Source organism: Dipodomys ordii, unplaced genomic scaffold (assembly GCF_000151885.1).
Source record: "Dipodomys ordii isolate 6190 unplaced genomic scaffold, Dord_2.0 Scaffold125, whole genome shotgun sequence".
Taxonomy (NCBI): domain Eukaryota; kingdom Metazoa; phylum Chordata; class Mammalia; order Rodentia; family Heteromyidae; genus Dipodomys; species Dipodomys ordii.
Window position 1 is genome coordinate 1,524,288 of NW_012267341.1, and position 14,617 is coordinate 1,538,904.

The 14,617-nt window shown below is 44.6% G+C and overlaps 2 protein-coding genes across 7 annotated transcripts in view; one reads left to right on the top strand and one right to left on the bottom strand.

Moving 5' to 3' along the window:
• Atg13 (autophagy related 13) overlaps positions 1-9,801 on the bottom strand; it is a 65,511-nt gene extending 55,710 nt beyond the window's left edge. For 2 of the 4 annotated variants that reach the window (XM_013030009.1, XM_013030006.1), the window contains exons 1-2: positions 9,503-9,801; positions 9,002-9,118 (exon numbers count right to left, since the gene is read on the bottom strand). The gene's annotated coding sequence lies outside the window, so the exon portion shown is untranslated. The remainder of the gene's footprint in view (positions 1-9,001; positions 9,119-9,502) is intronic. The other 2 variants (XM_013030007.1, XM_013030008.1) reach the window with 2 other exon arrangements.
• Positions 9,802-10,155: 354 nt separating this feature from the next.
• The window catches only part of Harbi1 (harbinger transposase derived 1), a 14,943-nt gene continuing 10,481 nt past the window's right edge, over positions 10,156-14,617 (top strand). Inside the window, exons 1-2 of one of the 3 annotated variants that reach the window (XM_013029945.1) lie at positions 10,156-10,207; positions 11,461-12,276. In XM_013029945.1, coding sequence (XP_012885399.1) covers positions 11,607-12,276 — 670 coding nt within the window. In that variant the 5' untranslated portion in view covers positions 10,156-10,207; positions 11,461-11,606. Of the gene's footprint in view, positions 10,252-11,460; positions 12,277-14,617 lie in introns of all 3 variants that reach the window. The other 2 variants (XM_013029947.1, XM_013029946.1) reach the window with 2 other exon arrangements.

Genomic DNA, 14,617 nt, shown 5'->3' on the forward strand with positions numbered 1-14,617 from the left:
AATCTACTTAAGCCAGGTACCAGGGACTCACAGCTGTAATCCTAGCTACTAAGGAGGCTAAGATCTGAGGATCAAGGTTCAAAGCCAGCCTGGGCAGAGAAATCCACGAGATTATTATAGGAATAAGTGGCCAAGCAAATCACCAATGAATGTTAAAACTTCTGGGCAAAAACTTTTGGCAAGGTCAGGTGCTGGTGGCTCATACCTGTAATCCAGTTTGAAGCCTCTCCCCACTACAAAGAAACTAAACAAGACAAAACAAGAGGTAAGGGCTGGGAAGGTGGCTTAGTGGTAGAGTGCTTGCCTAGCAAGCATGAAGCCCTGGGTTTGATTCCTCAGTACCACATAAACAGAAAAAGCTGTAAGTGGCGCTGTGGCTCAAGTGGTGGAATGCTAGCCTTGAGCAGAAAATCTCAGGGACAGCAACTAGGCCCTGAGTTCAAGCTCCATGACTAACAAAATAATAATAATAATAAACAAACGAGGTAGGAATATAGCTAAATGGTGGAACACTTGGCTAACAAGTGTAAAGCTCTAGGGTACAACCCCAGAGCCACAACAGAAAAGAATAAGGGCTGGTGCATGGCTCAAATTGGTAGAGTACCTGTCTAACATTCACAAGGCCCTGAGTTCAAACTTCAGTACAGCCTAAACCAAATTCATTGAAATACAAAAGCTACAGTAGTCTTCTCCCTATTCAAGATTTGACTTTCCACAGTTTGAGTTATTTGTGATCAACCAGAGTCTGAAATATTAAACAGAAACTTCTAGTTGTGAATGTAGCTCAGTGGTACAGTGCTTATCTGGCATGCAGAAGGCCCTAGGGTTTAATCTAGAGCATCAAAGAAAAGAGGAAAAACAAAATTCCAGAAATAATTCATTTTTTTTGTTTTCTAATTTTTTTTTCTGCCAGTCCTGGGGCTTGAACTTAGGGCCTGGGCACTATCCTTGAGCCTCTTTGTGTTCAAGCTAGTGCTCTACCACTTGAGCCACAGTACCACTTCCATTTTTTTTCTGAGTAGTTTACTAGAGATAGAGTCTCACAGACTTTCCTGCCAAAGCTGGCTTTGAACTTCAACCCTCAGATCTCAGTCTCTTGAGTAGCTAGGATTACAGGTGTGAGCTACTGGTGCCCAGCTCATGGTTTTTGTTTTGGGCACATACATGTCCATGAGCTTGCTGGAGGGTTAAAGCCAGGGCTTCATGCATGCTAAACATATGCTCTGTCATACAGCTGTAACACTAGCCAACAATTCATAAATTTCTCTGTTTGCTTTATTTTTGTAGTACTGTGGTTTTGAACTCAGGGCCTCACGCAATTGCTCTACCACCTGAGCCACACACAGTACTTTGCTCTCAGTATTTTTTTCAGGTTATGGTCTGTTTTTTGCACAGGTAGCCTCAGACCTCAGTCCTCCTACATAAACCTGCCCAAGAAGCTGCTATTATAAGTATGATGGCTGTGCCTGAGCCAACTGTTTTACATTGCATACTATATAGAATAGCATAATGAAATTTAATATAATCCTGCTTCATCCTTCCCAAGACATAATGCACTTTTTTTTCTAATATATCTATGCTGTATAGCTTCCCACCTAATAGCCACTAAATAACTATGAGGGCTGGCAAGGTGGCTCAGTGGTAGAGCATTTGCCTGGCATGCATGAGGCCCTGGGTTCGATTCCTCAGCACCACATAAGCAAAAAAGAAAAAAAAAAGGAAGTGGCACTGTGGCTCAAGTGGTAGAGCGCTAACCTTGAGCTGAAGAGCTGAGGGACAGCGTCCAGGCCCAGAGTTCAGGCCCCACGACCGGACCAAGAAAAAACAAAACAAAAACAAAAAAAACTATGAGATTATGACTAATTTATGAAACTTGACTTCTTAGTATTGGGGAGCTTATATTGGGGAGCTTGTATTCCACTAATAATGACTCTAAAGTGTACCAGTGGTGCTTGCAATTTTACATATTAAGGAAAGCCATAAAATGACTCCTTTAGGTGACAATATCAAAGTTCTCATCTTAGTAAGAGTAGAAGCTGTAGATTTGCTATCCACTGTTTTGGCATATACTAGGGATCTTGGAATACATCCTTCCCAGATAAGGGAAAAATACTATACATATAAAGCCCAAAGAGAAAGAGAATAGAAGAGAAAATAACTCAAAGATGTCAACAAAATTAGAGTGCAAGCATGGTGCTTGTGGCTCATGCCTGTAATCCTATCTATTGAGGAGGCTGAGATCTGAGGATAACAGAAAATGTATGAAATCATCTCTAACCACCAAAAAAGCTGAAAGTAGAGCTGTGGTTAAAGTTGTATAGTGCTAGTCTTGAGCAAAAAAGCTCAAAGACTGCAACCAAGCTCTGAGTTCAAGCCCCCAGGATAGACACACATGGACATACACAGACACATGGACACGGACACACACAGACACACACGCACACAAACAGCCAAGCTTGAGGCTGGGAATGTGTTGCTTATGGTAGTGCTTGTCTAGCACAAAACCCTGACTTCAATTCCTCAGTACCACATAAACAGAAAAGGCCAGAAGTGGCACTGTGGTTCAAGTGGGAGAGTGCTAACCTTGAGCAAAAGCTCAGGGACAGTGCCCAGGACCTCAGTTCAAGATCTAGGACTGGCAAAAAAACAACAACAAGAAGAAAGTTTTCATTGCTAATATTTATTTCCTTCCTATAACATCACTAAATGGGCAAGGGGAGGGTCCAAAGGCACAAACCCACATGGACAAAGACATACAGGAAAAAGCTGCCAAGTTCTGGAAAATGGAAGGAATGACAGACTGAGAAGAGCAGAACTGATATCCAAGCCAGCCAGGAAGGAAATCACAAACTAAGCAAGTTCAAGAACCAAAGAACTCAAAGGCTAGCAAATTAAGAGATACCACAATCACAGAATGGTAGAAAGGGTAAAACAGGTCTACAAGTCCACAGAAGTAGGTGGACTCCCATAGGTAGAGCTCCATACACTGTCCCAGGACTCATGTGGCCAGAACAACCCTTCCTCTATGCTGTTAGGTAACTGGGCAGTAACTTTTTGTAAACACAAAATCATTAATATGGCTTGATTTTCATCATCAAAGTTTCTACAGGAAACTCCTCATTTGGCCTGAAATACACTAACAGCCATGTTGGAGGCTTTCCTGGAGTAACTGGAATATCTGGCCACCTCATTCACACATGAACATAATATACACAAACCAGAAGCTCAGGGTACTAGTGGTGCACCCCTATAATCCTAGCTACTCAGGAGGCTGAGATCTGAGGATTTCAGCTCAAAGCCAGTCCAGGCAGGAAAGTCCATGAGACTCATCTCCAATTAATTACCAAATAGCTGAAAAGGGAGTTGTGACTTAAAAGTGGTAGAGTAATCCTAGCTACTGACGAAGCTGAGATCTGAGGATAACGGTTCAAAGCCAGCCTGGGCAGGAAAGTCTGTGAGGCTCTTATCTCCAATAAACCACTAGAAAACCAAAAGTGGCGCTGTGGCTTAAGAGGTAGAGCATTTGCCTTGAGCTGAAGAGTGCAGGGACAGTGCCCAAGCCCAGAGTTCAAACCCCATGACTGACAAAAAAAAAGTGGTAGAGCACTAGCCTTGAGCACAAAAGCTCAGAGACAATAAACATGCCCTGAGTTCAAACATGTCCTGAGTTGAACTCAGGACATCTAGGACATCTCCTCTCCCCCCTCCCCTCCCCAAAAAAAGAGCTCATGTAAATGAGTGAGGCTGGTAGACTGCTGGTCTGGCAGTGGAATCATGGGAACCAAGTAGAGACTTTACTTTCCCTTGTTTTTTTTTTTTTTCATTGAGGTAAACCTAGAGTCAGTGTATATGAATAGAGAATTTCTCTATAAACAAGCTTGCTATTTCTTCTAGGGATAAGCTTAAGACTATCAGATTTCTGGAAGTAGCAAGAAAGTCAGAGATGGATTTGTACCTTACATGTCTCTGTGTAGCTTTTTGTTAACTGGCCATATCATCCCCAAACACAAACGATGTGGTATTTCCATATGTTAAGCCTCTTATTCTGACATCTAAACTGCAGCTACCTAGTTCTCTAGTCGTTTTTTTTTTTTTTTTGGGTCCCGTTGTGGGACCTGAACTCTGGGCCTGGGCACTGTCCCTCAGCTCTTCAGCTCAAGGCTAGCTCTTCACCACTTTAGCCACAGCACCACTTCCGGCTTTTTTCTTTTTTCTTTTTTTGCTTGTATGGTGCTGGGGAATCGAACCCAGGGCCTCAAGCATGCAAGGCAAGCGCTCTACCACTGAGCCACCATCCCAGCCCCTAGTTCTCCAGTCTTGAACTCTCAGAGGATTCTAAGGCACAAGTCATTTCACTGCATCCTCTCAGGAGGTAGGAGGGTAATTAGCACTGCCAAATCAGATACTGCCTCTGCTATAGCTTTGCTTCTTCCTAAAATGTCAAGAAATCTCTTTCTACAGCTCCCATTTTCTATCTCTATTTGTTTACACACACACCCCCTAGATTCTTTTAATGTAATTGTTACAGGGTTTCTGTTAGACAAAGTAGATACAGGTGATAAATCTCTCATGCTTGACCAGAAATATATTCAAATATCCTTGGTCTTATGGAGTTTAGATTCTAACAAAGGAAACAGACTATAACTACGTTTCAAAGTTAAGGACTGCTTCAAAGATCAAGGAAGGAACTAGGGAAGACTGCAATAAAAGGATATTAGGGCCAGGTGCCTGTGGCTCACGCCTGTAATCCTAGCTACTGAGGAGACTGAGATCTGAGGATCACGGTTCAAAGCCAGCCTGGGCAGGAAAGTCCATGAAACTCTTATCTCCAATAAACCACCAGAAAACCGAAAGTGGCTCTGTGGCTCAAGTGGTAGAGCACTCACCTTGAGCTAAAGAGCTCAGGGACAGCCCCCAAGCCCAGAGTTCAAGCCCCATGACTGACAAAAAAAAAAAAAAGGATATGTAGGGCAGGATTTTGTAAATGAGTTTCTGGAGTATTAATAGTAAATATTTCACATTTGTATGCTTATTGCTACTTGTACAAACTGTAAAATAGCATCAAAACTACTATTTACAGATATAGTAAGAGTTTTGTCTGCAATTAAGGAAACAATACCAAGGCTGGGTGTTGGTAAATCATGCCAGTAATCTTAGCTATTCAAGAGCCACAAGCTCTTTGAGATTCTTAATCAAATCTAGTATGGGCACAAAAACAAAAAACACATACAAAAACACTACTGACACAATAACTTTTTTGAAGAGTAGTAAGAATTTGAAGAACACTTTCTACCTCCAAAATGTTTTTAAAAAGCCAGGCTAAGGTGGCTCACACTTATAATCACAGCTATTCAGGATGCTGAGATGTGTGGACTGCAGTTCAAAGCCAGCCTGGGCAGGTCAGTCCCCAGGCAGAAAAGTTGCCAGGACTCTTATCTCCAATTGGCCACACAAAAGTGGGAAGTGGCTCTAAGGCTAAAGTGTGAGAGTGCAAGCTTTTGGCACAAAGAGGCTCAGGGATAGTGCCCAGGCTCTACAACCAGAAGGGGAAAAAAAATCTTTTAAAGCAGGTACTGGTAGCTAACACTAATATTAGCTACTCAAGAAGCTGAGATCTGAAGATTGTGGTTCAAAGCCAGCCCAGGTAGGAAAATTTATAATAACAGTGGGCTATTGTGTTAGAATACTGCAACCCAGTTTTGTTTGTTTTTGTGAGCACAGCTCAGGATCTTTTGGAAAGGAAGTCTCTTCAGGGGAATGTCTGGCTGAGCTCTGGTAGAATCCTAGATACTCAGGAGGCTGAGATCTGAAGATAGAGGTTAAAAGTCAGCTCAGGCAGGAAAGTCCTTGAGACTCTTATCTCCAATTAATCCACAGAAACCAGAAGTGAAAGAGTGACTCAAAGTGGTAGAACAATAGCCTTGAGCAAAAAAGCTCGGGGACATTGCTCACCCAGGCCCTGAGCTCCAGCCCAATGACTGACAACTTTTGACAAATGAAAATAATTTGTGGGAAAAGACTACTTATTAATTACAGGACTTTAACTCAGAGGTGGAGTGCTTACATAAGGCCCTGGGTTAATACTAAATGCCTATAGAGGCAAAGGAAGATGGAGAAAGGGAGAAAGAGAAAGGGGGGAGGATAAGGGAGAGGGGAAGGAGGAACAGGGGAGGGGAAGAGAGGAGGAGTTGTTTATTCACAGTGCATGAAAGACAGTAGGGAAGTAAATCAAAGTGTGAATATAGGTTGTGCATGAAAACTCACTGTAGTAGTCTTTATAATTTTTCTGGAGCCTGTAACTTTAGAATTTTAATTAACAAACAGAAACTTCCTCAAATCTTCTACAACAAAGCAAAGAATTTAACTAATTTCTATCCAGATAGAGGTTTTCTAAAATTAGGTCCATCTCCTAGCAGACCTACTTCAAACATGAGAATGACTACTCTTAACTGCACTTTAAAATCCCATCTCAATATTTCCTTGAGTAAACATGTCAAAGAATTAAGATCAGGGTGCCATGACAAACAACAGCTTAAGGCACTGCGGGGGAGGGGAGGCAGGCACTAGTGGCTCATGCCTATAATCCTAGCTACTCAAGAGACTGAAATCTGAGGATGGCAGTTCGAAGCCAGACAGAGCTGGAGAGTCGGTGATGCTGTTATGTCCAATTAACCAGCAAAAAGTTGAAGTGGAGATGTGGCTCAAGTGGTATAACTCCAGTGAAAAAGCTAAGGGACAGAGCCTACGCACTGAATTCAAGCCTCATTACCAGGAAAAAAAAAGTAAAAGATAAATAAACCCCAATGTCAGTGGCTTACTGCTGTAATTCTAGCTATTCCAGAGGCTGAGATCTGAGATTCACGGTTTGAAGCCAGTCCAAGCAGGAAAATCCATAAGACTCTTATTTCCACTAAATAACCAAAAAAGCCAGAAGTAGCACTGTGGTTCAAGTAGAGCGCTAGCCTTGAGCAAAAGAAGCTCAGGGACAGCCCCAGGCTCCAAGGTTAAGCCCCAGGACCATCACAAAAAATAAGTAAACAAACAAACAAACAAACAAAAACTCCTTAGTTAAGTACCAGTGATCCTTTCTAGTCTGGAGTCAGCGGAGATCGGTACAAACCAGTGAGGCAACCAAATCCAAGAGATATCTCCAATCAACTAGCAAAAAAACATCCATAGAAGTGTGGCTCAAGTAAGAGTGCCAGCCATGCTTGAAAAAGCTGAGGGACAGCACCAGACCACTGAGTTCAAGACTCAGTACTGTGGGAGAAAGGGGGGTGACACTGTTCAAAGGAAATATACTGGCTGGCAATGTGGCTTAGCGGTAGAGTGCTTGCCTAGCATGCATGAAGCCCTCGGTTCCATTCCTCATTAACACATAAACAGAAAAAGCCAGAAGTGACACTGTGGCTCAAGTGGTAGAGTGCTAGCCTTGAGCAAAAGAAGCCCAATGACAGTGTCCCGGCCCTGAGTTCAAGCCCCTGGACTGGCAAAAAAAAAAAGGAAATGTACTCAATCTGATTTCTGACTTATGTAACCCCTCTTTATATAACCTTTACAATACAAATAAATTAATTTAATTACATACACTCCTTAGAACTGACATGGTACAGAAGCAAATAAAAAAGGATCTCTATTTCTAGGTCAGCTTGCACTACAAAGTAACAACTTATTTAAACAAACAAAATAATCCTCAAAAGCTTATTATGAGGGGCTAGGAAGGTGGCTCAGGGGAAGAGTGCTTGCCTCGAATACATGAGGCCCTGGGTTCCATTCCTCAGCACCACATAAACAGAAAAAGCCAGAAGTGGCCCTGTGGCTCAAGTGGTAGAGCACTAGCCTTGAGCTGAAGAGCTTAGGGACAGCACCCAGGCCTAGAGTTCAAGCCCCAGAAATGACTGAAACACACACAAAAAAAGCTTATATGGGGCTGGGAAGGTAGCTCAGTGGTAGAGCACTTGCCTTGCATGCCTGAGGCCCTGGTTTGGATTCCTCAGCACCACATAAGCAAAAAGAAAAAAAGCCGGAAGTGGAGCTGTGGCTCAAGTGGTAAAGTGCTAGCCTTGAGCTGAAGAGCTGAGGGATAGCGCCCAGGCCCAGAGTTCAGGCCCCACGACAGACCCAAAAAAAAAAAAAAGCTTATATGATGATACATGATGTTAAGCACACAATGGTCAACAGTGATTTATGAAATTCAAATCTCAAGAGTTCCCATAGGCCGGGTGCTGGTGGTTCACACCTGTAATCCTAGTAGTTACTTAGGAGGCTGAGATCTGAGGATCACAGTTCAAAGCCAGCCCAGGCAGAAAAGTCCGTGAGACTCTTATCTCCAATAAACCACTAGAAAATTGCTGTGGTTCAAGCAGTAGAGTGCTTGCCTTGAGCTGAAGAGCACAAGGACAGTGCCCAAGCCCAAAGTTCAAGCCCCATGAACGACCAAAAAAAAAAAGTTCCAATAGGTTTACAACCTGAAAACAGTGCACTAACTGCATCTATTTTAGTAGATTAGTATATGTGATGGCTACTTCAGCACTCATGAATAACCAGTTGTTGTATTAAAATAGTGTTGTTTGTGGGCTATAGCTCAGAAATAAAGAGCTCACCTATCATATGCAAGTTCATGGGTTCAATCCCCGCGATGCTATATGTGTGTGTGTATATATATATATATATATATATACACATACATATATATATATGTATACACATATGTATATTGTATATTCCCAAGGTAGGTATGGAAGTTAATCCTGCAGTCTCAGATAACTCCGGGAGCTGATGTATGCGTATCACTGGAGACCAGGAGTTTAGGTTAGCCTGGGCAACATAGCTATGAGTCCCAGACCACAGTGTTCAAAAACCCACCAACCAACCAACCAAATACACTTTCAGTGAAATGCTATGCTGAATTAACCCCACTAAAATAGGAGCTGAATTACTGGGAAAGTGAAAACTGAGATGTGTATTAATTATGAGCCCAAGAAGGTGCTTAGCCACTTACCCAGAGATTTATTTAATGAGAACAGATCGCAGGTTTCCACAGGTCGTTCCACTGCCAGTAAGAAGAGAGTCGTGAACCTTGAGTCCCTTTTTTTCACTAGTCAACAGTCACCCTCACCTACACGCGGAGTACATATGTGGCACTCAACAAATCTTGATTGGATGAAAACCTATTTCACTCATATTGTTTGTTACCCAACCCCAGAGTTTCGGCCCGAAAATGACTTCCAATAAAACTTTACGACTTAACCTAAAGAACGGAGATAACAGAGAAAACCTCTGTGAGGGATCTCTATAACGACTGGGAGAAATGAAGAGCCAATGGGGCCTAGACCAACCCAACCCCGCAAAGCAAACTGAAGAGGGGGGCTCGGGGGGCTGCACACGGGCAGGCCGGCTGGGGCTGTTTCCCGACCGAGGCGGCCCAGGGGCCGCAGGTCCATAGCCTCCCACCCGGGGGCGCTGAGAGGTCCAGGGGTATCCCCGCCTCCCAAGTTAGTACCTGAAAAGCAGCTGCCCAGAGTGTGTCCCGAGGCTCTCATTACGGAGGCCGGGGCCCGGGGCCGGCCAGCCGCACCTCCTGGCTGAAGGTTCGGTTCTTTCGGGCAGGGAGTGACAGCACAGGTCGCAGGCGGATTCCTAACACCTTAAGTTGGGTCCCGACTTCGTAGGCCAGACCTTTTTGCCCTCAGGAATGAGCAGGCTGCCGTAATCAGGTCGACTGGTTTTCCTCAGGGCTCCCCTCTCCCGCCAAGCGCTCGTTCCTGCCTCAACCCAGCAGCCGGTCGCTCCCCGGCGCCGCCATCGTTAGTGTTTGTTTTCATCCGCTTCGGTGCAGGCGGTAGGATGGGGCGGGCGGGGGGGGGGAGGGGGAGGTTCGAGAGCTATGAGGAAAATCCAACTGCTTAAACCCAGCTGCACTTTCGCCACACGTGGAGTCTGTATTTATCCCTTTCACTTCTCAACAATCCAGACACAAGCCGATTCCTCCTCCAGTTATGACTTTGTTGTAATTTTTCCCCAAGCCTTTCAGGGAGAAAGAAAGGCGCAAGGACAGGCTTCTGAGAGAGCGAGAGCGGTGGGGCTGCGTGTCGAATGTGCGGCGGCCGAAGCGCGGGCTGCGGCGGCCGCGGATGGTGAGGACGCGGCGTGGGGCGGGCGCCGACGCGGCGGGGGCGGAGCTGCTGTTGCGCGTCGTGGCGGCCCGGTGCTGCAGCCGGTTCCGGAGGAGGGCCGGTCGGGGTAGGGAAGGTGGGTGGAGGGCGGGTTGGTAACTTGGCAGCCGCGGAGAAGTGGGTGACCGACCAGCCTCCGCAGACTTTGCGTGGCCGGCGCGGTCACACCTCGGTGTCTAGGTTTAAGAGGGAAAGCGGCGCTTCCCAGACGTGGCTCTCAGCCCTTCCGTTTACGTGCTGGTCTTCCTTACTTTGAACTAGGATTTCTTGGGGTGAGGGGCAAGCGTCCCCAGGCTGGGCCATGCCTTGACTTTTGTCTTTGTTGGTGTTGGTTCTGGGGCTTGATCTGAGGGCCTGGGCTCTCTCACTTGAGCCACAGCTCCACTTCCGGCTTTTTTTGGGGGGGATGTGGGGGGGTGCTTAACTGGAGATGAAAGTCTCACAGACTTTATTGCCTGGTCTGGCTTCAAACCGTGATCCTCATGTGTCAGCCTCCTGAATAGCTTGGGCTACAGACGTGAGTTACCTACCAGTGACCAGCATTTTTTTTTTTTTTTTGGTCTGTAATGGGTTTGAACTCTGGGCCTGGATGCTGTCCTTCAGCCCTTCAGCTCAAGGCAAGCACTCTACCGTGTGAGCCACAGCGCCACTTCCGGTTTCCTGGTGGTTAATTGGAGATGAGAGTCTCATGGACTTTCCTGCCCTCGCTGGCTTTTAACTGCGATCCTCAGCTCTCAACCTCCTGAATAACTAGGATTACAGGCATGAGTCACAGTCACCTGCTACCCTGAGACTCCAGTTAACCAGGAAAAAGCCAGAAGTAGAGCTGAGGCTCAAGTGATAGATCTCAGACTCCTAAGTAGGTAGGATTATAGGTGTGATCCCTACCACAGTGCATTTTGATCATCACCCCTTCCCCCATACACATCTTTTAAAGTCAATCAACTTTGTCCTGCAGCTTTCTTTTTTTTTTTTGGGGGGGGGGTCCGGTTGTGGGGCCTGAACTCTGGTCCTGGGTGCGGTCCCTCATCTCTTCAGCTCAAGGCTACCACTTGAGTCACAGCGCCACTTCTAGCTTTTTTTCTTTTTGCTTATATGGTGCTGAGGAATCGAACCCAGGGCCTCATGCATGCAAGGCAAACACTCTACCACTGAGCCGCCTTTCCACCCCTGGTACAAAATATTTTAACTGAGCAAAAAAGATTTGCTCAAAAGGTACTGTTGTAGCCTGTAAGACAGTTTAATGTCTTTGGTTGGTTTCTAATTTTTTTTTAAACCTTTACAGAGAGAAGATTATAAATGCCAGAGCCATTTAACTGATGGTTTGTTGTTGAATTCAGACACTTCCTTAAATACTTTTCTTGCACCAACGTCTTCACTGGGAAGAGCTCACAAAAAGTACCACATAAAGAGACCACATTCACATTTACTATGGCTATACCAATCACAGTGCTAGACTGTGATCTCTTGCTGTATGGTCGAGGTCACCGGACCTTGGACCGTTTTAAGCTAGATGATGTGAGTGATGAATACTTGATGTCCATGTATGGGTTTCCACGGCAGTTCATTTATTACTTGGTGGAGCTCCTGGGAGCAAGTCTTTCTCGACCTACTCAACGATCCAGGGCTATTAGCCCAGAGACACAGATCCTTGCAGCATTGGGCTTTTATACTACAGGTTCCTTCCAGACTCGGATGGGAGATGCTATTGGAATCAGTCAAGCCTCTATGAGTCGTTGTGTTGCCAATGTCACAGAAGCACTTGTGGAAAGGGCCTCACAGTTCATTCACTTTCCAGCTGATGAAGCTTCCATTCAGGCTCTGAAGGATGAATTCTATGGATTGGCAGGGATGCCAGGGGTGATAGGGGTGGTCGACTGTATCCATGTGGCAATCAAGGCACCAAATTCTGAAGATCTGTCCTATGTGAACCGCAAAGGTCTGCATTCTTTGAACTGCCTGCTGGTGTGTGACATCAGAGGAGCACTAATGACTGTGGAGACAAACTGGCCAGGCAGCCTCCAGGACTATGCTGTGCTGCAACAATCTTCTCTGAGTAGTCAATTTGAAGCTGGGATGCACAAAGATAGTTGGCTTCTTGGTAAGTTTGCAGGTGTTAATCTTATATTTGTAGCCATTGAAAAATTTTGTAATAGAGGTCGAGAGAGGTATGGCCCAGTAATGTAGTAAATTAGAGGCCCTGAGTTCGAACTCCACTACTTCCAAAAAAATACAAAACAAAATTATGTAACCATGAATGTAGAATGAAATATGAGACTCTATAGAACTGAATCTTAGTCCTTTCTTGTGAGACCTCAGGTGTTAAACTGAGCCTTTTTTTTGTTGTTGTGTCATTGTTATTACTGTTTTCTGGGCTGAGGATCCAATCTAAGGCCTTACTCATGACTGGCAAAGGCTCTACTACTGAGTATACTACCAGCCCTTGAGCTGGGAAAGCTGAGGCAGAAGAATGTCAAATTTGAGGCCTCAGCCTCAAAATTTGAGACCTCAGAGCAAGTTTGATGCTCTGTTAATTAGATGCTGTGTTATTTTTTTAAAAAAATTAAGGAATTAACTAAAATTTAAAAAGACTACCACTTCTGGGGGCTGGGAAGATGGCTCAGTGGTAGAGCGCTTGCCTTGCATGCCTGAGGCCCTGGGTTCGATTCCTCAGCACCACATAAGCAAAAAGAAAAAAGCCAGAAATGGCACTGTGGCTCAAGTGGTAGAGCACTAGCCTTGAGCTGAAGAGCTGAGGGACAGCGCAGAGGCCCAGAGTTCAGGCCCCATGACTGGACCCCCCCAAAAAAAAAAAAAGACTACCACTTCTAAGTGTATTTTATAGGCACATGTTCATAAATACACAAAACAAAATTATAAGAACTTGTAGTACAAAAACCATATGGACAACAAAAGCAACCCTATAAAAACAATGCCTGTAATTCAGCCAAATTAATTACCAGTACCAAACTGGTTAATTATAATACATCTGTGCAGTTATGCCATAATTTTTATCATCTGTAAAACGGTGAAAATAATACAGCAGTAATTACTTTTGTGAGAATTAAGTAATATGTATCAAAGATCACTATATAATATTGTGCAAACAAATATTGTTGCTATTGGTGATTGTCACTGTGTTATCTATATGAAAATGATGAAAGATAGTGCATTTATATTTCTCATTTAGGCATTCAGTTCAAAGAGCTGCCTGAAATTCACTGAAAAGCCTGGCACAGTGATCTGAATAGGACAGGAATCTAATATTAGGCTATGAAAACTTAGATGATAGTACAGCTATGAGGAATACTGCTAACAATGATGAAATCTTTGAGCCTGACAGCTTAGGCTTTTTATTTGTATTGTCTTTTTTTTTTTTTGCCAGTCCTGGGGCTTGAACCTAGGGTCTAGACACTTTTGCTCAAGACTAGCACTCTACCATTTGAGCTACTTCTGACCTTTTTTGTTTATGTGGTACTAAGGAATCAAACCACAGGCTTCATGCATGTTAGTGCTCTACCACTAAGCTACATTCCCAGCCCGTATTGTCTTTTAGTATTTTTTTTCTAGTCCTGGGACTTGAACTCAGGGCCTGGGTACTGTCCTTGGGCTTTTTTTTGGGGGGGCGGGGTCCGGTCATGGGGCCTGAACTCTGGGCCTGAGTGCTGTCCCTCAGCTCTTCAGCTCAAGGCTAGTGCTCTACCACTTGAGCCACAGTGCCACTTCCGGCTTTTTTCTTTTTTTGCTTATGTGGTGCTGAGGAATTGAACCCAGGGCCTTAGGCATGCAAGGCAAGCACTCTGCCACTGAGCCACCTTCCCAGCCCCCGTATTGTCTTTTAAAGTAAGCGTTTCTAATCAGGAGTCTGAGATCTGAGGATTGTGGTTCAAAGCCAGCCCAGGAACGAAAGGCTGTGAAAGTTATCCTCAATTAACCACCAGAACACTGGAAATGGTGCTATGGCTTAAAATGGTAGAGTGCTAGCCTTGAGCAAAGAGCTCATGGATAGCACCCTGGCCCTAAGTTCAAGCCCCACAACCAACAGAAAAATAACAAAGTAAGCCTTTCTGTGTGTGAGCAACAGGACAAGGTTATGTTGTATACGAAGGACATAAGATTCATTAAGATATGGGCATGGTGGCATGTGCTTATAGTCCTAGCCACTCAGTCAAGAGGATTACTTGAACACAAGAGAGAGAAGAAATGGAAGGAAGCAAAAAAGAAATAAAGTGAGCCTGCAAATTCTGTTTTCAAACAACTCACATGAAGAGGTGAAGGCAAAGTATGCACTTTGTAAGAGTCTTCTCAAACTGTTTTTTTTTCTCTTTTTTTGGGGGGGAGTCAGTCGTGGGGCTTGAACTTTGAGCTTGGGCACTGTCCCTCAGCTCTTCAGCTCAAGGCTAGTGCTCTGCCACTTGAGCCACAGCGCCACTTCCAGTTTT